Raw genomic sequence first — 21493 nt, forward strand, 5'->3', positions numbered from 1 at the left:
CATTCGGAACGAAAATTTGTATGAATATTAGTTTTCAGCTGCTCTTACACATCATTTAAGAAAAATCTCAGGAAGATCAATAGTTTTGTAGTTGGAATTTTGGTGACGTCACGTGAAAGCCCGCTATACCTCACAAAGTTGTCTCTCTCTTACGTCCTGATGTTTTACTCGTGTATAAATAAAGTTAAATAAATAAATAATAAATGAATAAATAAATAAATAAATAAACTCACCTTCATCTGTCCCCTGGCGCCAAGTTGGCGCATAGGGCCTCAAATAAATACATGAAGAAAATTTTTTCCATTCGCACCTGGAAATTTCCGAAATTTCAACTGGAATTCTTCGTCAAATGAAAAGCGCCCCTTGGGTAAAACATTTTATAGTGTCATGACTAATTGCAGACGCGAGGAATGTGCAAGTGGCCTATCACATGAGGGATATTGTCTCAGTAGTTATGTAAGCAGGCTATAATGTATGTGCGGGCTGTGTGCTTGTGAAACCAACATTTAACAGCCAATCAAGTGCACGGGTTATTTCATTTAACTGCGACTCTGCACACCTCACGGCGACTCTGCACACCTCATTCTCCCGGTGCCTCAAAAATTGGGTACCATCGAAATTAAGACAATTAAAATTGTGGGGGGTAACACTGCCATGGAATAACGTCCCATAGAAAGGGGAGGGAATTAGACGGAGACAAATGAAACCGAAATTTCATGGGGTGGTTTCTAAAAATAAAGTGAGATTTGCTGAATTACCGAAATGTGAACCATTCAACCGAAAATTCCGTAAATTTTGAGGGGGAAATCAAATGAACAGGAAGTGAAAAAAATTTCAAAAAATTCTGGTAGGCTTCGCGAGGTTGTCCTTGGGAGGCTCTTGGATAAACAGTGCCCCAAAATCGGGTTCCGACGAACATAACCTGTGCGTACAAGGGAAATTTCTTGGCGCACCTAAGTGCTTTCAAGTTTCAGATTTTTTTTTCTTGAAACTATTCAGTCAAAGATTTCCAAATAAATATATAGCAATCAAATATTGACATCTTTGGCGTCACATGATATTCACGTTATCAAAATCTCTCACTTCCACTGCGTACGTTGCTTATGCCAATGAAAAGTAGCTTTTGCAGCCCTACAGGCGAATCTTCGTTTACACTTTTTGCCTCATTAACATTTGCTTATCACTATCTGATGACGCTAATGAAAGAAAAACTCTGAATATTGAAAGGGCATAACACTTTCAGTTACCTCTGAAAATTTGAGCCCAATACACGGAATGGTTTCGACGAAATTCTCTTCTAAAAACTCGAAATTTTACAGAGAAATGTATGGCTCATTAACTTTTGTGCCACACAGCAACTTGGCAGCTTTTGATGGCTGATATTTCCCTCAATTTTGCTTGTAAAGAGCTGAAAATTGCACAAATTGCTCAACTTAATTAAGAGGTAAATCGCTAAAAGACATGCTTGTAAGAGCAAAACTATAATCTGAAGGCTTTTGATAATGCCACGCAACCACAAAAACCACATTGGGAGTCCGTGCAGGCCTGTCTCTGTTTTTTCCTATTCGCCTATTCTCAGCCCCTCAAGAATATTGACGCTGAAGTTTGCGATATTTCAAGAAACCCAAAGCTGGGATTTTGAAAAGAATATAATTCTGCGTCTAAAATTTGTAAACACAATACAATTATGGTTTTAACTAAACCGTATAAACTTCTTCCTAAGTGTCCTAAGTGTCCTAAGTGTTTTTTAGGTTGCTTCTGAGATGGTGTCTTCTGCTTTTTCATAATATAGCAGCATCTAGTTAGAAAGTTGCATGCAAAATGTTATAGAAGTGGTTTTTTAGACTTTGCTTCTCAAATGCTTTATTATGCCTTTTTATAACACAGCAGCATCCAGTTATAAAGTTTGCAAAAAAAACAAAACAAAAAAAACATGTTATAGTGTTTTTTAAAGACTTTGCTTCTCAGGTGGTTATGCTTTTTCATAACAAAACAGCATCTAGATATAAAGTAAATGCATACAAAATGTTATAATGTTTTTTTAAGTTTTGCTTCTCATATGGTTCCTTAATAACATAGGGTCTTGGCAATGTAAATTCTTCCATAGATTGATGAAAATAAACATACACGAACAAGTAAGAATATAAGTTTTATTATTTATAAATAAAGTATTTTTTTGGGTGGTTTTGTTAGGAATCCAAAGGAATTAAAAAGCGTGTTACACTCGACAGTTTGAACACGGTTTGGGGATATACAAGCTTTGGTATGTCATGGGTCCTCAGTACTTCACGTTGGCGTCAGTATTCAATCGGCAATACGTTTCATACTTTACATGAGTCTCGTGTTCCAGTGGAACAGGAGACATGAATTGAAGTGTGTCGTTTAGAATACCTTAAAACCTCACGAATGCCTCAGTATTCAAACATGAACACGTTTCATACTTCGCATGAGTCTCGTGTCCGAGTCGAACACCACAGAACACTTGAAGTGTGTCGTTTAGAATACCTTAAAACCTCACGTATGCCTCAGTATTCAAACATGAACAAGTTTCATACTTCACATGAGTCTCGTGTTCCAGTCGCACGTTTCGGAACATTAGCGTGTTATCTGACTGAACAAGGCGGTAGCGTATATTACCTGCATAAAACCCGTTCTTGACGACGCAAGACATCTTTGGCTGTGAAAAACGTGACATAACTTTCGTGTTCATAGCGTGGATTCTCGAAAATTAGAGCATACTTGACGTATTCATTAGTATTCGAAGACGTTCACGTCAGAAGTGGCGTCGTGCATCGCGTGTTCCAGTCGCAAACTCTCGAACAACTGAGAGTATTCGAAAATGTTCGAGTCATAAATGATCGCTATATCTTCGAAGAACATCTAATGCAACATTAATCTACCAAAACGTGGCCCGTATGATTTATCGAACGCTTCGAGTCATTCACGAGTATTAACGGAAAAACAGGCCGGATTCCTATAGAATATTCCAGGTGTATTTCGAGTCAGCCGTAATCGAATACGTCAGAACATTGCGGCATACGCAGCGTGCGCCGATCCGTATTCGAGCGAATCCGGGCCCGAATATTTGGCTTTTCGCGCAGTGCTATGTCCTCATGCAGCCCTTGTTCTTTGGCAAATAAGTGCTTGCGAGACCGAACACGCTGTCAACACGCCAAGGAGCGGAAAAAAACCCGACAGTGCACACAGCAGTAAAGTTCTCAAAACAAATGATTGAAACTTTAATTTTTAATTTATTGACAATCTGTTTTAAAGAACTAGTACTCAGTTAATATTTTCTCTCTTTACTTGAGGCTACAGCATGTTTCAGAACGTTACAGAGTGTTCTCAAGTTGTTATTTGGGAGCGGTTTGGTGAACTCATCGGTTCAAGTCTTCGTCTTGCAGGAGTTGTTCGCAGTTCAATCGTCGAGCAGCGACACAAACTCGTCTCTTGAACGACCGGTTACAAACCTGCCAAAAGACAACCGAGGAATAAGACAAATGGAACCCAAACAAAGGCGCAATGTGATAAATTAAAACTCAAGAATTACATAATGGTTAAAGTATACTAAAAGTGTTGATTTTTGCTATGTTATTTGGTTGTTAAGAATAAGTTTTCCTAAGCTGGGACCGTGTTAATTGAGCGCCGTGCTCAATTAACGGTTCTGACCAACTTTTCCCACTAGCTACAAATAAAGATGGAAAAGTATTCGTCAGTTAAATAATCGTCATTGTAATTTACCGGCATATTACTTTTCGGTGGGCAATTCACCGCCCCAGTGCCTTCTTTCATGGCGAGAAATGCGATGCAACAGAGGAGAAGTGTGAACATCAATGTTTTGCGCATGTTGCGGAACTTCAGGAAGCTGAACCAGTTCGTTTTGGCGCTTAACGAGCGTGCGAGCACCTTTTAATGCTGTTCTAACGGACAGTAATCGCTAAGCCCATTCTTTCTTTTATCTTAAGAACATCTTTTATCTGACAACTCATTTAATATGCGCACAACTTATTGCCAAAAGGAAGTCTTATGAAAAGGGTTCCACTTAAATTGCGCGTAAAAGTTATTCAGAGTATTGATGTATTGACAGTGTGTTTGATAAGCAGCTGCCTTGTTTTTTTATGAAATAGATAAGGGACATTTCTTCGTAGCTTCTTTTTTGTTTTATTTTCCAATTTTTGTTCCCAGGATTCCTTTGGTAAAGTACTCAGAATAGGACAATTGGTGTAAGCGGAAGAACGCAGCCACTTGGGTTGAGAATATTTAGCTATATTTTCAGTGGACGAAAAACTCGTGCATCAGTTAATTACTTTGATGGCGCTAAACCATCCGTTTCATTCTTTTGTTCGGTACCAATATGTCACTAGATTATTTTTGTAAGATATGACTGTTTTCTTTTTTTTTTTTGGCCAAAATGAGTTTTATTTGAAACAAGTTAGAATTATGCCACTGAATCTTCACGAACTCCTCGTCTTGTGGTCGCTTTTTAAGGACATCCAAATATGACGATAACTGAATCATGGAAGAATATTTCCGTTTGCAACTCTCACGGACTGTAACAAGCAAGTTGTTGCATCACTCGTTGATTATAAAAACGAGTTGATAATTCTTGACAGTTAGATACCATTATCTGCATGATGCGAACGCGCAATAATTGTCAGTAATACGAGAGCGAGACTGAAAAATCCCCTAATTTGTCACTGGGATTGGAATCGTTTTCCGAAATTGACTCAAAATCGGTTATTTGACCTGGTTATTTTCTTACTTATCTTTTTTCTAATTCTTGATCGCTTTCTTACAAAGTAACTTCATGCAGTCATCGGCACTTCAGTGACACACGGCCAACAGATGGAGATCGAAATTCGTCATTCGTCTAAGCCATAACATTGTTTCAGTCTTTCAGTCACGTTGTTTATAAATTCCATTCGTTTCAAAGATAGCTTTTCTCATAATTTTCTTTTGGAAGTCATCAAACACAGTAATTGCACTGATGTTTTTGAGACGTCGATTCAGGTAAGACCAGCTTGAGGATGAATTGACGCCTTTAGACACAGTAGTGTTTGAAATGAACATGTTAACCGAGTTTTTAATAAAACCTTTATTACATGTGTCTCTTTTTCATGGCGTGTCTCGCGTGCAAAGGTGTACAAGAAATGAATCTCCATCGTCGTCTTGTTAAAAAAAAAAAAAAAAGAAAATTCGTCTGTATAGCGGTGAAAGGTTCGCGACTAAGTCATTAAAAAAAATGTGTTATTTTTTTTTTACTAATTTGACAGAAATAAAAGAAGTCGAAAATGTCAGTTTGAATCATTTAGCGTTTCCAATGCCTGATATGATATCTTCCTAAATCAATATACAACAAAAACAGACTTACTGTTTATGTGCAGTGAGACGTTGTGGTAGCAAGATGGACCTCGGATCGCTCGAGTAGTCGGGGTTTTATCATCACTGGCTGGGCTCTTGGCTGCTTTCCCTTCGCCCGAAAAATCTGTAACTTTCGAACGGGGGTAGATTGGAAAAAAGAAAGAATACGGGTGCAAAATCAACTCAAACGAAAATTCCCAGGTAATAAATTTGGGTATTGCTGGTTTTCAGTGTCACGCAATTCAAAATAGATCAAAATAGAAATCAAAACCGGTCAATAGATAAAGTCCAGAATCTGGAAAATGAAAGAAGGTAAATATGCAAAGACTCTCGCCAAAATTCGGGTCACAGCAATTTTTCTTATGCGAGATATGCGGAGAAATTTTTTACCCATATTTATAGAGATTTGTATGGAGACGCCATGCTGGTGCCCATCCGTATGGGCACCAACATGGCGGCCGGAAACCAACAGAAACATCTGTCACTGTGTTTCGCTACAAAAGCGTGAATGTATCCCTCGAGTAACTCTAAAACATTAAAATAATACTTTTTCTAAGACCTGAACTGTTCAGATAGCCAAGTTCCCTGAAATAAGTCACTTTTTTAACCATCATGACAGCTCTCTAGGCCGTCATGTAAATGCCGCGTCACGCAAAAGCTTAGAAATTCAAGCGTAGTGTATCGCAAAACCAAAAACCCATTCGGAACGAAAATTTTTATGAATATTAGTTTTCAGCTGCTCTTACACATCATTTAAGAAATATCTCAGGATGATCAATAGTTTTGTAGTTGGAATTTTGGTGACGTCACGTGAAAACCAGCTATACCTCACAAAGTTGTCTCTCTCTTACGTCCTGATGTTTCACTCGTGTATAAATAAAGTTAAATAAATAAATAAATAAATAAATAAATAGATAAATAAATAAATAAATAAATAAATAAATAAATAAATTCACCTTCACCTGTCCCCTTGCGCCAAGTTGGCGCATAGGGCCTCAAATAAATACATGAATAAAATTTTTTCCATTCGCACCTGGAAATTTCCGAAATTTCAACTGGAATTTTCCGTCAAATGAAAAGCGCCTCTTGGGTAAAACATTTTATAGTGTCGTGACTAGCTGCAGACGCGAGGAATGTGGAAGTGGCCTATCACATGAGGGATATTGTCTCAGTAGTTATGTAAGCAGGCTATAATGTATGTGCGGGCTGTGTGCATGTGAAACCAACATTTAACAGCCAATCAAGTGCACGGGTTATTTCATTTAACCGCGACTCTGCACACCTCATTCTCCCGGTGCCTCAAAAATTGGGTACCATCGAATTTAAGAGAATTTAATTGTGGGGGGTAACACTGCCATGGAATAACGTCCCATAAAAGGTGGCGGGGCTTAAACGGAGAAAAATGAAACCGAAATTTCATGGGGTGGTTTCTAAAAATAAAGTGAGATTTGCTGAATTACCGAAATGTGAACCATTCAACTGAAAATTCCGTAAATTTTGAGGGGGAAATCAAATGAACAGGAAGTGAAAAAAATTTCGAAAAATTGGGGTAAGCCTCGCGAGGTTGTCCTTGCAAGGCTCTTGGATAAACAGTGCCACAAAATCGGGAAATTTCTTGGCGCACCTATGTGCTTTCAAGTTACAGATATTTTTTTCTTAAAACTATTCAGTCAAAGGTTTCCAAATAAATATATAGCAATCAAATATTGACATCTTTGGCGTCACATGATATTCACGTTATCAAAATCTCTCACTTCGACTGCGTACGTTGCTTATGGCAATGAAAAGCAGCTTTTGCAGCCCTATAGGGGAATCTTTTTTTACACTTTTTGCCTCATTAACATTTGCTTATCACTATCTGATGACGCTAATGAAAGAAAAACTCTGAATATTGAAAGGGCATAACACTTTCAGTTGCCTCTGAAAATTTGAGCCCAATACACGGAATGGTTTCGACGAAATTCTCTTCTAAAAACTCGAAATTTTACAGAGAAATGTATGGCTCATTAACTTTTTTACCACACAGCAATTTGGCACTTTTTGATGGCTGATATTTCCCTCAATTTTGCTTGTAAAGAGCTGAAAATTGCACAAATTGCTCAACTTAATTAAGAGGTAAATCTCTAAAAGACATGCTTGTAAGAGCAAAACTATGATCTGAAGGCTTTTGATAATGCGACGCAACCACTCTGTTTTTTCCTGTTCTCTGACTCTACGAAAGGTGGCCACAAAACCAGCAAGGGTATTTCTAACAACAAACGGCGCAAAAACCGTAGAAACACCTCTGGAAAAAGGCGGGCAGCCAAAGAAAGGGAACTAAATGAAAAATTCCTTAAAAACCTTTCAACCCATTAACTATCTGACGACCAAGTCAACGTGCTATCAACTGAGGGGTCTCAAATTTATCCCAACGCCTTGACTAACAAAACCATAATTAGGCGACAACTCTTGCAGGAGTTTGAACAATTCGCGAGAAGAATGCGCCTCCATTAGCTATATCACGGCCAAGATAAAGAACCACATCTTTTTCATGTCAAATCAAATTGGATGCCTCCGGTTCAACAATCCATCACCCTTGAAAGCTATTTAGAAAGTGTCAAAACACAACTTGCTGTCATCAGAATCAACAAGCCCAAAAATAATTTGTCACGCAATGAGATGGCAGCTTTAAAAGAGCTCAAGAATAACTCTGCCATAAACCTCAAAAAAGTAGACAAAGGAACAACAACGGTCATCATTAATAAATCAAACAAAATACAAGAGGCTGAAGTGCAACTCGAGAACAGAGAGCACTATAAACCTCTCGGAGCACCGATGGTGAACACCACGCGAACAAAAGTCAACCAGATCATTGATAAACTGCATCGGGGCAAACACATCGATGACATGACAAAAAATGGCTTTCTCAAACCACCAGCCCGCCTAGAATTCCTGTCTTCTACACGCTTACAAAAATCCACAAACCTATTCTGGTTGGAAGACCGATCATCTCAGATTGTGACGGCCGAACTGAAAGAATATCCTCTTTTGTGGATACATTGTTACAGCCTATTGCTCAAAAACAACAATCCTACATAAAGGATACAACTGATTTCATCAACTTTATAGAAAAAACAAAGATAGGCCAAGACACAATTTTAGTAACAATGGACGTTTCTAGCTTATACACAAATATACCACAAGAGGAGGGAACAGAAATAGTATGCAAAGCATATGAGACGTTCCACAACTATGATCCTCCAATCATCACACGCTACTTAAGGAAAATAATCGGTGTAATCCTAACAGAGAACTCATTTGAGTTCAATGGAAAAAATTATCTCCAAACCCTTGGTGTCGCAATGGGCACAAAGACAGCAGTGTCTTTTGCAAATATATTCATGGCGGAGATCGAAACAAGTTTAATCCAACAAAACAATACCAAGCTAAGAGAATGGAAACGTTACATTGATGACGTTTTCTCCTTTTGGGACTGTAAAAGAAATGAAGTGGATCGTTTCATTGAACAAGCTAACACATTCGACCCAACAATAAAATTCACGGCCGAAATATCAGAGAACGAAATGACTTTCCTTGATACAGTGGTGTTCAAAGGAGAGAGATTCATAGAAAAATCCATTCTGGACATTAAAACTCACTACAAGCCGACCGAAACCTTTCAATATACCCATTTTACCTCGTTTTACCCCCCGGGGGCAAAAAGAGGCTTTATCAAAGGCGAAGCAATAAGACTGCTTAGAACAAACTCTTCAAAAACAACATTTGAAGAGTGCCTTGCAAACTTCAAACGACGCCTGGAAGCACGCGGGTATCCGAGGAAATATATAGAAAGGTCCCTGTCAGAGGTCATCTTTGACTCAAGACAATGGGCTCTTAAACCACAAAAACAAAAAACGGCAGAGAGACTATTGCCTTTTGTCACCACATACCACCCTGCAGTAAAGAAACTTAACAAAATCGTGATGGAAAACTGGAGTTTCATAGAAAATCAGCCTCTGCTGAAAACAATTTTTAAAAAGCCTCCGATCATATGTTACAAAAGAGGTAAATCTCTCAGTAAAAGACATGCTTGTAAGAGCAAAACTATAATCTGAAGGTTTTTGATAATGCGACGCAACCACAAAAACCACATTGGGAGTCCGTGCAGGCCTGTCTCTGTTTTTTCCTATTCGCCTATTCTCAACCCCTCAAGAATATTGACGCTGAAGTTTGCGATATTTTAAGAAACCCAAAGCTGGGATTTTGAAAAGAATATAATTCTGCGTCTAAAATTTGTAAACACAATACAATTATGGTTTTAACTAAACCGTATAAACTTCTTCCTTTCTTTTCTGTAAACAGTAATTACTCCAAAATTATTATACATGTATTAAACTTGATAAATAAGTAACAATTAAAGACCGATCGGTGATAAATCTCTAGCAGTTTAAGACCCAGGTACGGAGGCTAGATCTAGGCTACATCCTAGATGGATGTAGTGGCAGGACTTTTCTGTATATTATTTTTAGATAGTTCTAGTTAGGTGTCCCCTATTAGCAGTGGGGATTCTCCACTGCTAAATATAATTGACACGATAATAAAGTCATTATTATTATTATTATTATTATTAATATCATTATTATTATTATTGTTGTTGTCAATAAAATAAATAGATAAAACTGCTCAATAAAACAACAAACTCCGCACTAGCCGTTTGATTGATGCTAATGACACTTCCGAAAAACGTTAGTATAGGTAATCATGCGGTTTCGAGTTCAATTTGGAATTAATTTACACGACTGAGTGTTTGAAAAACTCACAAGCGCAAATTAATTAAAAATTGAACGAGAAAAACCGTATGATTACTTATTAATAAATAAACATAAACATGCAAAAAGTCGTTTGGAGGGAGTGGCGAAAGACCTTTCTTGAAGCCATTTTTTCTCATTCGAGAAAACTTTTTTCAAAGTTTCCGCACAAAATTTTCCTCATCATTTTACGTAATATCACTGGCTTCGAAAATTTCCTATTGTCTTTCAGCCAATCATAATCCAGACTTACGATGTGTAGTTTGCATTGGTGTTACACTTTTTGCACCGGTGTTACACTTTTTGCACTTGTGTTACACTTGAACTGCACTGCTCTCAGCCAATCAGAATCGAGTAATTTTTTCATGTATATTATTATATGCGTTATATTAGGCTTAACGCCTGTAGCCTGGGTCCAAAATTACTTCAACGCATCAATGGGAAGATAGTACGGATAATTTGACGCTGTTTCGGGCATAGTCCACTTGTGTTCGTTTATCTGATCTAACAATACTCACAAGAATATTCCAGCCTAAAACCTGGGCCTGGGCCTGAAAAATAATGCTCTTATAGACAAAAATATAACTTAGGGCGAATGTAGTCCTGTAGCTAGTCCATGTTCGACAAACATGCGATAGGACTGAGTGGCGAGACAAATCACGTTTTATTATATAGACACGATCGCGAGTGTTTTACTGGAAAACACACCACTCGTAAAATTCATGCGAAACCACATCCGGGATTTGGGTGGCGTATTTTCCATATCCTCACTTGTGAAGATATCGATGATGTCACTGACATCAAGTTTGTTTCTTAAATTGTACTTAAATTCGTTGCTGTATCATTGAAATATCTTCGGGTCTTCCTCGAAAGTCTTTGGCAATCTTCAAAAATTTTCGGAAAATGTTCGGGAACGTTGGTGCGGACCTTCGGACAAGTTTTGGAGAATCTTCGGAAATCTTCAGAAAGTGGTCGGAAATCTTCGGAAAATGGTCAAAAACGTCGTCATCAGTATGTCTATATAATAAAGAGAACATTACACGTTACCTCGAAGATATGAATTTTATGTTTTAGATCTCATGGCTAGAACAATATCTCACTCGTTCGCCGCACTCACTCGTCAGATGTTGTTCTTGACACTTGAACATAAAATTCATATCTTCTCGCCACGGTGTAATATCCTCTATATCTACAACCACGCGCAGTGCTGTGGTTTTTATTAGCATGTAGTATGTACGTGATGCACTTAAGAATTGTAAGAACACGGCATGTATCAGGTGAGACTCACGACAAATGAGTGGGAATTTTTATTATTAACTTCTATGAAATTTTCGAAAAGGAGCAAAAATCATCACAGAAAACATACCCCGACTTTCGCAGATGCAGTAAAGCGAATTTCTTAGATCCTCTGAGAATTGCGCATTTTGACAGCATAGCTTGTCATTGATGTCATTCAAGAAAATAAACGTTGAAAAAAATAGCCTCATTGAAAATCAAAACCTATAGCAAATAATGATTTCTTTGTCATCTAAAACAAATTATACAATGTGTGACCCATTGTGATATTATGTCTTTATTTAAGAAACCCACGCTGTCGTTTCAGCAAAGTTTTACTCAAAGTGATTCGATTGCTAAGATTTATTTGACTCTAAGAACTTGGGAATACTTGCTAAAATTAATGATGGATCAAATAAAATGTTTCTCACGTGCATTTAATGCTAACACTTTCTCTTTATTTTATACAAGACATGACTGTATACGAAGAAAGCTCAGCTGAACGCGGTGTCGCACGTATTTCAGGTGTGAGATATCCCGATATTGCTCCTACGAGCCCACCAACGTCCAAAATAATATTTTTCATTGCAATCCGCTCAAATTTACACAAATCCCAAATAGAATTAATTACAAATATCAAATTCCAAAGTCACAATTTTGCTAGCCACAGGAGCCATATCTCCCGCCATATCTTTTCATTTCTTTCTCGTGGCTCGATTTCAAAGCGTAAGTGCTATCGCTGACGGTTTGCCACAAAATGAGTGACGTCATAGATTCGTGTTTGATTGAAGTGAATTGTGACACTGCTATGGCCATTTATTCGCTGTCTTCCCGATGTAAAAAAGTAATTTGTTTTTTCACCCTCACGAAAATACTTCTGAAACTGTAAGGGCAATTATTTTAGAGATAAATATCCCGCTTTGTCTTCAAGGCAAAAACTTTGCATAACCACGGGTAAACGAGACTTTATCAGCTAGATTTGACATTCGTGTTAAAAATGTTTTGTCGCACGCTATTACGCTAATTATTTTCATACCCCGAGGCAAATGAATATATTGTGCTTTAGTCTTCTTACAAGACGGTGGTGTTCCTCGTAACCGGATTTCTTTATTTCCCCATTTAAATTAGGTTTATTGTAGTGACATCCCTGGCTTGTTAGCCCCGTAGCTTAATGACCAAACAATTTGACTCTCCCTTTGCATCTTGTGGAACCGCCAATTGTTTCAAACAGTGCACCCATTATTTCATGATTGGAGAATTCCCACGAGATCCGGTGTCAATTTCCATGTGAAAGATGAACATGTCATAACGCCCAAAGAATCACACCTGCCTTAGATATTGTTTATCTGCACGAGTCAATCGACTCCGTTAAAACCGTTTTAGCCGAACCGGTCAAGTCGTTTAGGAGTGATCTTGGAAGTCAAACGTCGGATTAACAAAACACGAACTAACTTCAAGATGATTAACGCAAGCTTAGGAAATTCCACTGAATGGAGCTATCATATAAATCTTTCCTGCTTCTACCTCACTCGATTTCTTGTTTATTCTCAAGGTTCAATGAGAATTACTTTCATCATCAATTGTGCGCTGAATGCCATTTTATCCGTGACGGCTGTCGCTGGAAATACATCCATCCTCTGGGCGTTAACTAAATGCTCATCCTCGCTTCGTCCTCCTTCGAAAGCTCTTCTATTCAGCCTAGCACTGTCCGATCTCGCCGTTGGGGCGCTCGTACAGCCACTTTACGTCATGTACAAAGCCGCCGAAATAAACGACAACTTTGGCCTGTTCTGTATCGCTGGAGTTGGATTCCACTTGTCTGCCAATGTGTTTTCAGCCGTTTCCTTTTTAACTGTAACTGCCATTGCATTGGATAGACTCTTAGCGTTGTATTTGCAGCAGAGTTACAATGCGACGATTTCCCTGAGGCGCGCTACCATTGTGTTACTCCTGTTATGGTCATCTACAAGCGTATGGGTTGTCACATGGTTCGAGAACATCAGGATTTACCAAGTCTTTAATATCACAATGGTGTGCGTATGCCTAATTATCTGCGCATCGGCCTACATAACGCTTCAGATTCGCCTTTACAAGCTACAGACTGTGATTGCATCTCGACTGCAGATTCAGGACAATGACCCTAAAGTTAATATTACAGTTGACGTACACACGCCGCATTTACAGCTGTATCGAAGATCTGTGACTACCATGTTTTATATTTACCTTTTGTTAATTCTCTGTTATGCTCCCTATTTGTCTATGTTTTTTGTTATACAATTCACGGGCAGAAATTCAACAAAAATTGCGGCCTTGAGTTTTTCAATGACAATTTTGTTTGCCAACGCGTCAATCAATCCATTTCTATACTGTTGGCGAATTCAAGAAATCCGTCACGAAATTGTAACCGCAATTTCCAGAATTTTTCGTCGAAAATAATCGTTAGTTGTATATACATATAAATCGGGCTTCAACCTGGAAGCAATTTTAAGATAGAGTTTGGGTCATAATATTTTTTAAAAGGAACAAATGGCGTAAAAAACAACTAGTTTAAAATAATATGAATATTTTAATTAACATCCTGCAGCGATTACGAGTTAATAACTTTCTTAGCTGTGACTTGACGACAGTTTTTAGCCTCAAAATAAATGTTGTTAATAATTTATTGTCATTAATCGGTTCATTTCTTTATATGCCAAGTAACAGTTTTCTGTGGACTTCATCAGTTTGACTTTCGAATCTAATCAGGTGAAATTTTATTTCAGAGCTCTCGTACGTTTACCGTAACAACTTCAGTGAAACCATTTTTTGTAAAATAATATTTGTGGCTCTTTCAGCGTAGTAAAATGATCCAAGCTAAGTACATGGTTATTAAACTCTCCTTTCAAACTTTTGAATGCAAATTTAAGGTGTGTTCTTATTCTAGTAGTCACTTGTCAAGTGCGTTTTTGTTGCGCTTCGTTTTCCCATGCATAAAAACCATCTGCACGTTGTAAGCACGTTTTAGTGTCTATTTTCGCTTTATATTTTCAGTCCGGGTCGTCACGAGTCACAGCAACTGATATGCAATAAACTGTCTCATGAGATGCTTGTTAATCAACGTCTTCTTGTTCTAAACACACAGACTTTGCTGTAAATTAATGCTCCGAGAAAAACTTTCTTAAATGGAGAACTATGGGTAATCTACTTATCTGTTTTGCAACAGTGCCAATATCATCGGACAATCGTAAACATTTTGCACGACATTCGGTTACGTTATTCTCTTTATATAGTGGAACTGGATTGTAAAAAGAAGCTTTGGTCTTGTATTTTTTATCTTTATGCTTTCATTATTAATCAAACAACATAAATGTTACGAAATGGTACGTACTAATTCATTGCATTGAGTACAAATTAATCGATTAATATTCAAACTCATTAAAATGCAACGCCATTTTTTTTTTCTGCCTGTATTTTGTTCTGCGTACACGAGCATAAAATTTGTGCAAAACCATAAACATAAACCACAAGAGAGATAATACAAGAATAGGGAGGTGAAATAATAGGAGACGCAGCTGGCGTCTCCAGTAAGTAGCTTGAGCAATTTGTTGGTGCTTACCCTAGCTTCGAGGGTTTTGTTTTTCTCCAGCTTCCCCTGCCTTTTCTCCCGCGGCAAAAACCAACTATCCAAAGGCTAATTAGATCTTCATACTGGGGCTCGTTACAGCTCATCGCAGCTCTTCCGGGTCGGTGGGTGAATAAGTTACATTGTAGCTTATATGTACGAGATAAACTGAATTGCCTGTTTGCAATGTGAACGATTTTTAAAATTGCGAACGCTGTTAAGGTTAGTTTAAGTTCATTGATAGAAACTGAACGAGGTTCTATAAGAAAGATAGGCTGCAGTGCAGGCGTATTTTTGGCGAGGTAGAGGTAAAATGGAAAGTCTGCATACGAGCCAAGTGGCCCATCAGGCCGGCGCTTATCCCGGTTTCTGTAGCATGAATCGACTAGGAATATTCCTACTCCCCTCTCATAGGAAGCTAGTCCATCCTAGTCATCGTAGGGCTAACCTTCTGTCGAAATACAGTTGGAACTCGCTATTTCGAACTCTCAAGGACAGCGAAGAATAGTTCGAAATAGCAGGAGTTCGACATAGCTGATAGTAAATGACGAAATGGGTGAATTCAAGGGAAATAGTTTAGAGTTCGAAATAACGGGGAATTCGAAATAAGGCCCTGTTACACTTTGTAATCACCAATTTTTTTGTTTTCGTAATCCTGTTCGCACATGAAGATGCCAAATTTTGTTAGTGACGGATGTCAGTAATTTGATCAATTTACCATCAAGATGTCGTGACATGTCTTAAAGGGGAAGGTTTCATACCTGGCGTTTTTTCTCTTTGTTCCCTTTTTCGTGTTCTCTGTGCTTCCAGTAGCTGCAGCAGTCGTCCGATCTTCAGTGGATGTTACGGATGTGGATGCTGTGTTCAGCGGATGTGGATGCATTGTGAATCCGCTCGAGTTTGCTGCGATGGAAACTGTAAGAAGTACTGCTCTTGCGTATCGATTTGGGAATCGTAATAACTTTGATTACCCTGGTCTTGATCTTGGTAGCATTGCGAGCCATAATAATTGAAGTACCACGGATCGATCTTGCTTCTGTGCGGATCCATCTAGCTCAGTCAAAATGCAGGGAATTCATACGGTCACGTTCGCTTCGTAATCCATATGTTGCGAAATTGACCCAATGACGGATGGATGTCAAGGAACAAAGGATTTTCTCGCCTGACAAAATTTTAACAGCCTCCAAAGCTAGTCGAATGAATCTTTGAAGTTTCTTTGCGCTTGCAAAAATTTTGGTGGGTTCAAAAAATCGTTCGCACTAGAAATGGCTGCGTGTTGACAGATTTTTTTGGCAAATCAAACAAAATTTCGCGTAGTGCGAACAGGCCCTAACCTAGTCCTAATTAAAGGGGTCCAACTGTATGGTTTTCCGGCCGAGGCTGAACTGATTTTTTTTTTCTGCCGTTTTTAAAATATTCTTGTAAACTTACAGAAACATTATTGATTCGCGATTTGCAACCAGCACTTAATGAAAATGTTAGCAGTGAGAAACTTCTTCTCTACTAGCCATTTATACTTTTTTTTTCAGCAGATTTCAAGTCTGTTTATTTTCATTTCTATCCATTGTCATTTATTTCCTTTTTAGGTACCGGTTTTTCCTTATTAGGTACTAGTTTTTTCGTCTAAATTTATTGTAATACAGTTAACGGTTTTATACTTCTGATGATGTATGTAGAGGCATACGAAACGTTAAGTTCTCAAATCAAGGTTTTTACAACATGCGTTGTTTTGTTATGTTTGTGACCGCAGTTTGTTTTTTTATTTTTATTCTTGTGAATATTCTTAGATTATATAGTGTAAGATAGTAGGATAAATAGAGGATATTACATGCCCGCGCGTGGCTACGAATTTTATCTTCGAGTGTTCAACTCGAAATCTCACGAGCGAGTGAGATATTGAGTTGAACACGAGAAGATAAAGTTCGTAGCCACAAGTGGGCATGTAATATTCTGTTTATTATATAAACATACTAATGACGACGTTTTTGACGATTTTCCGAAGATTTCCGTCCACCTTCCCAAGATTTCCGAAGATTTTCCAAAATTGTCCAAAAGGCCATAAGGACGCTTCCGAACATTTTCGAACATTTTCCGAAGATTAACGGAGATTGCCGGGGACGACCGAAGAAGATCCGAAGATGTTTCGATCATACATCAACAAATTTAAGTGTAGTTAAAGGGACAAAAGAAAAATGTTATTAGAAAGGAATGATATCTTCACAGTATGAAAGATAAAAATAGTATCTTCACTGCGCACGATGAAGGTATGATTTTTTAGTAAAAGAAAAAATCCTGGTATTTCACTGGTGTTTATATAATAAGTTATTATATAAAAGTTGCTGGTATAGCGAGAGGTAACAAATTGATAAAAGCAATATGATATCCTCACATGAGAAAATATTAGTTTTGATAACATTTTTTGTCCCTTTAACTACACTTAAATTTTTTGGTGTATGATCGAAACATATTCAGATCTTCTTCGGTCGTCCTCGGCAATCTTCAGTTATCTTCGGTTATCTTCCGAAAATGTTCGGAAACGTTCGTCTAGCCTTCGGACAAGTTTTGGAAAATCTTCGGAAATCTTCGGAAAATCACCACAAACGTTATGCATTGTGAATATTTCATATAATAAAAAGAAAATTACATAGTCGCTTGAAGATACGAAATTTATCTTCTCGCGTTGAAAACTATTTCCTATTGAACACTCCAAGATAAATTTCATATCTCCGCGCGGCCGTGTAATGTCCTGTATACATGTCTGTTTTCAGCATCGAACATAGGGCTAATGCTGTTTTTTCTTCTTGGCTAGTTTTGCCGTTTATAGAAAGGAATAATTTTACAGGGTTTAGCTAAAAACATATAATTTTATTGTCTTTACAAATTTTCAACACACAAAATTATATTCTTTTCAAAATCTCAGCATTGGGTTTATTCTTAAATTATTGTTAAAATTTTGGCAAATCTGAGCCCCCATATTCTTTTTCGCAAAACGTTTGCTTTCTTTTTTTTCTCTCTGAGGTGTTTGTACTCCAAAATAACCTTAGTTTAGATCGACCTCAAAGCAGTCTGTTATTCGGCTCCTCAGTTTTAAAAAATTAATAACTAAAAAAAAAAAATTAAAAATAAAATAAAATAAAATAAAATTCGCCTCCCTTCTCCGAAATGACAATACTAACGAGCGATTTAGTAGGTGATGATAGCGTGCGGGAGTTTCGGGAAGGCGTAATAAAGCGGAAGGCTGGGAGATTTTTCGAAAGTTATGCAAACCCTTGACTGCGTTCCGGGTTTGCATGACTGTAAACACGGAAAAAGTGCTCTATTGTTTAATTAAAGCATAGTCGAAAGGCAAACTGTCTTATATTTCGCAATGAATTAAAAAAAAAAGTCATTTACTACCAATAAGAGAAAATAAAGATTTGTTACATTTTAGGAAATCTGAGGTTTATTGCTTGGGGTATAATCGATATTTGCATTTTCCAAACTATTCAGAGTAAAATGTCCTGAGAATTAAACTTATATCAAATTTTTACTTCCTGTGCAGGTTCTTCAGACGAGGAAATTAAATGCCTTATTTAGGCTGGCGGCAATTTATTCATTAAACATTTGTAGAGCAATATGCAAGTTCATGCGACTAGTCACTGCCTCAAAAACTGTTTTATTGTCTATTACTTTTTTTTAGGGTTGTCTTGTTTTATCGCTTACTCCTTATACACAACATGTTATAGGGTAATTTGAAAAATAAGTCTAAATTATCGGCGAAAAAACAATTCATATTTAGCTGCTGCTAGTGCAACAGTTATTAAATACACTTTGTTCCTAAAAACGCCGGCAAGAATTAAAAATGTGCTCGTCCTTCACCTTAGCCTTTATGTCTTTACCACACAGTGTCTGTTTCAGTACTATCGATCTTTTCTAGCGTTTTAATTTCAGTTCTTTTATAATCTAACTGCTCGCAATTCTTTTTAATAAACTTTCAGTCTGCAGGTAAGACAGTATTGACTAATAATCCCAAGGAACTGACATATCTATCACTTTTCAGTATAACTAATAGCTTCATAATGTTAAGAAATTTGACACATGGGCAAATTGAAAGTCTAAAATAATAAACAAAAGACCCTTAACAGTTATAAGGGACAGATGGATGAGTTATCAGCAACATAGGAAATTCTCAGGCTGATTTTAAGCTGCAAGCTGACCGAGGTGTTTTTTTTGTCGCTTAACAGCGCTCTTTACAGTGACTCCAATATTCCGACCACCCAAGACCAATGGCAAACATAACTGGAGATGGCAATTTCACAATCAAACTGAACGAAGCACTCAGCCCATCGCCAGTGGGCATACTTGAATTTATCTCAGCTCTGAACATTTTTCTCTCTTTCATCGTATTTCTGGGCAATGTTCTGATTCTCATTGCTCTTCACAAAGTCATCCTCCGACGAAATTTTTCTTTCGATGTCTGGCGGTCACTGATCTTTGTGTTGGACTCATTGTACAACCACTCTTTACAGCCATCATCCTTTCTCGTATAACAGACGTGAGCGAGAACGTTGTTTACCCTGTTTCTTTCTATCTTGCTTTAAGTTTGATTTTGTCTGGAGTTTCGGGTTTGACCACGACGGCAATTAGTGTGGACAGACTTCTCGCCGTGCTGTTAGGACTGAGATACAGACATGTCGTAACATTAAGGCGCGTTCGTGTTGTCATAATTTGTTTGTGGTTTATTGGTGTTACTCTTGGATTCGGGGTTATCATGTCCATCGATATCACCCTCAAAGCAGCCTCTGTTCTCGTTCTGTTTTGCCTGATAATTTCGATCTTCTGTTACTCAAAGATCTTCTACAAACTACGACATCAACAAGCCCAGGTATAAAACCGTGCCAATCAAGGACAAGCGAACGAAGAAGAGATTCCACTGAACATTGCAAGATACAAAAAATCAGTCTCTAGTATTTTGTGTGTGCAGTGGGCATTAGTTGCCTGCTATGCTCCTTGGGGTATTGATGCTGAGCTATATCTAAATGGGAAAGTAAATGATGTGTCTTCGCTAGTTACAGAAACTCTAACTTTAATAAACTCGCCTTTAAACCCGATCCTGTATTGTTGGAAGATCAGAGCAGTGAGAGCAGCAGTGAAAAACATAATCAGACAGCTTAACTGTACTTTAAATAATTAACTATGTACATTTAGTAGATCGACATAAGTTTTACGAAAAAGCAATGTTACGGTCCTGAAATAACGAAAGAAAGAGAATTCACAAAGCTAATTCAACATTTGATGCGTTTTCAGCGTAAATACGCCGTTTTGAAATTTCTCCGGCTTAGTGTGGATTGGGCTCGAGGTGCCGCTCAGTTGACTATCGCTCACAAAGAAAGGGGGCGACTTGTCTAATTGTCTATTGTCTATTTTGTCGATACAATAAAGGATTAATATCGGAAACATGCCGTTTTTGGCATAACAACTCGGATGCAAAACTCTATCAGAAAATAGAAAAATTGCAGAGCGAGTTTTCGAAATGTACGCAGAAAGGTAAGACATCTCTACACTAGTTACTTACATTTTAACTTAAAATCTACCGGTAACGTAAATGTGGTAGACTGAGAAAAAAATCATAAGTGAGCAGCGTACAAGAAACTGGATGGCTAGATCTTCATTTTTTTTTCTTTTTTTTACAGCCCACGCGGCCGCCCTCAGTTTCAGCAAATGATCATCTAGGTGCCGCTCCGTTGACTATCACTTATACAGAACGTGGGCGAGTTTTCTAATTGCTTTAAATTGACACAATAAAAAATTAATGTCAGAGCGTTCAATTTTAATAAAACAGTTTTAAGGGCACCTGTGCCCAATTGTGTTCTCTGTCCAGCAGATACAACACTACAACAGAAAACATAAAAAACAAAAATGCAGGGCAAATTTTCATAATGCAACCTGAACGTAATGTATCCGGCGATGCACATTAGGGCAAAGCCTCGTTGAATAAAACTTTCTTAGGTCTTTTGCCCCTTCCCCTGGGTATAGTTACATGGAGAAAACATTTATATTAAAGAAAATATTCCTTTCCGGCTTCGAGTTCAAGAGTGAATCAAATTTGAACTTTTGTGGTCTAAGGTGTAGCTGGAGTTTCTTCATTGCAGAGTATTATTTTCAGCCAAATTTTTCCAAGTAGCCATCTTTTTTTTGTCAGTCATGGTGGAAATTAACGCGAGGCAATGTTGACAGATAAATCGAAGCAACGACATATCTATCATGTCGATGACTTTTCAGCGGAAATTGATGACTTCGCCATCCAATTAGAAAACGACTCCCTTAAAAGTTTAACAGTATATAAACACACAGTTGCTGAGACAGTTACAACGTTCGACTGGATGTGGTATCAGCGAGATATAAAATTCTCAGTTCGCTGATAAGTTGCAAGCTGACCGAGGTTTTTATCAACTAACAGCGCTCTTCCTGGTATCTTCAATTTTCTGAA

The 21493-nt window shown here is 37.8% G+C and overlaps 1 protein-coding gene, 1 long non-coding RNA gene and 2 pseudogenes across 2 annotated transcripts in view; all 4 read left to right on the forward strand.

Moving 5' to 3' along the window:
- The window catches only part of LOC145484480 (uncharacterized), a 193144-nt gene that overhangs the window by 122805 nt on the left and 48846 nt on the right, over nt 1-21493 (forward strand). The window lies entirely within an intron of this gene.
- LOC145485412 (uncharacterized) lies at nt 8347-9505 on the forward strand (annotated as a pseudogene).
- LOC145485273 (uncharacterized) lies at nt 12818-14863 on the forward strand. Its single transcript, XM_081463965.1, has one exon. The coding sequence runs from the start codon at nt 12882-12884 to the stop codon at nt 13857-13859; it is 978 nt and encodes a 325-aa protein (XP_081320091.1). The 5' UTR covers nt 12818-12881; the 3' UTR covers nt 13860-14863.
- Nucleotides 19290-20197, forward strand: LOC145485274 (adenosine receptor A3-like; annotated as a pseudogene).

The sequence above is a fragment of the Orbicella franksi genome, chromosome 4 (genome assembly GCF_964199315.1).
Source record: "Orbicella franksi chromosome 4, jaOrbFran1.1, whole genome shotgun sequence".
Classification (NCBI taxonomy): Eukaryota; Metazoa; Cnidaria; class Anthozoa; order Scleractinia; family Merulinidae; genus Orbicella; species Orbicella franksi.

Coding starts and splice junctions, on each gene's coding strand:
- LOC145485273 (XM_081463965.1), top strand. CDS start 12,882: ATGATTAACGCAAGCTTAGGAAATTCCACTGAATGGAGCTATCATATA.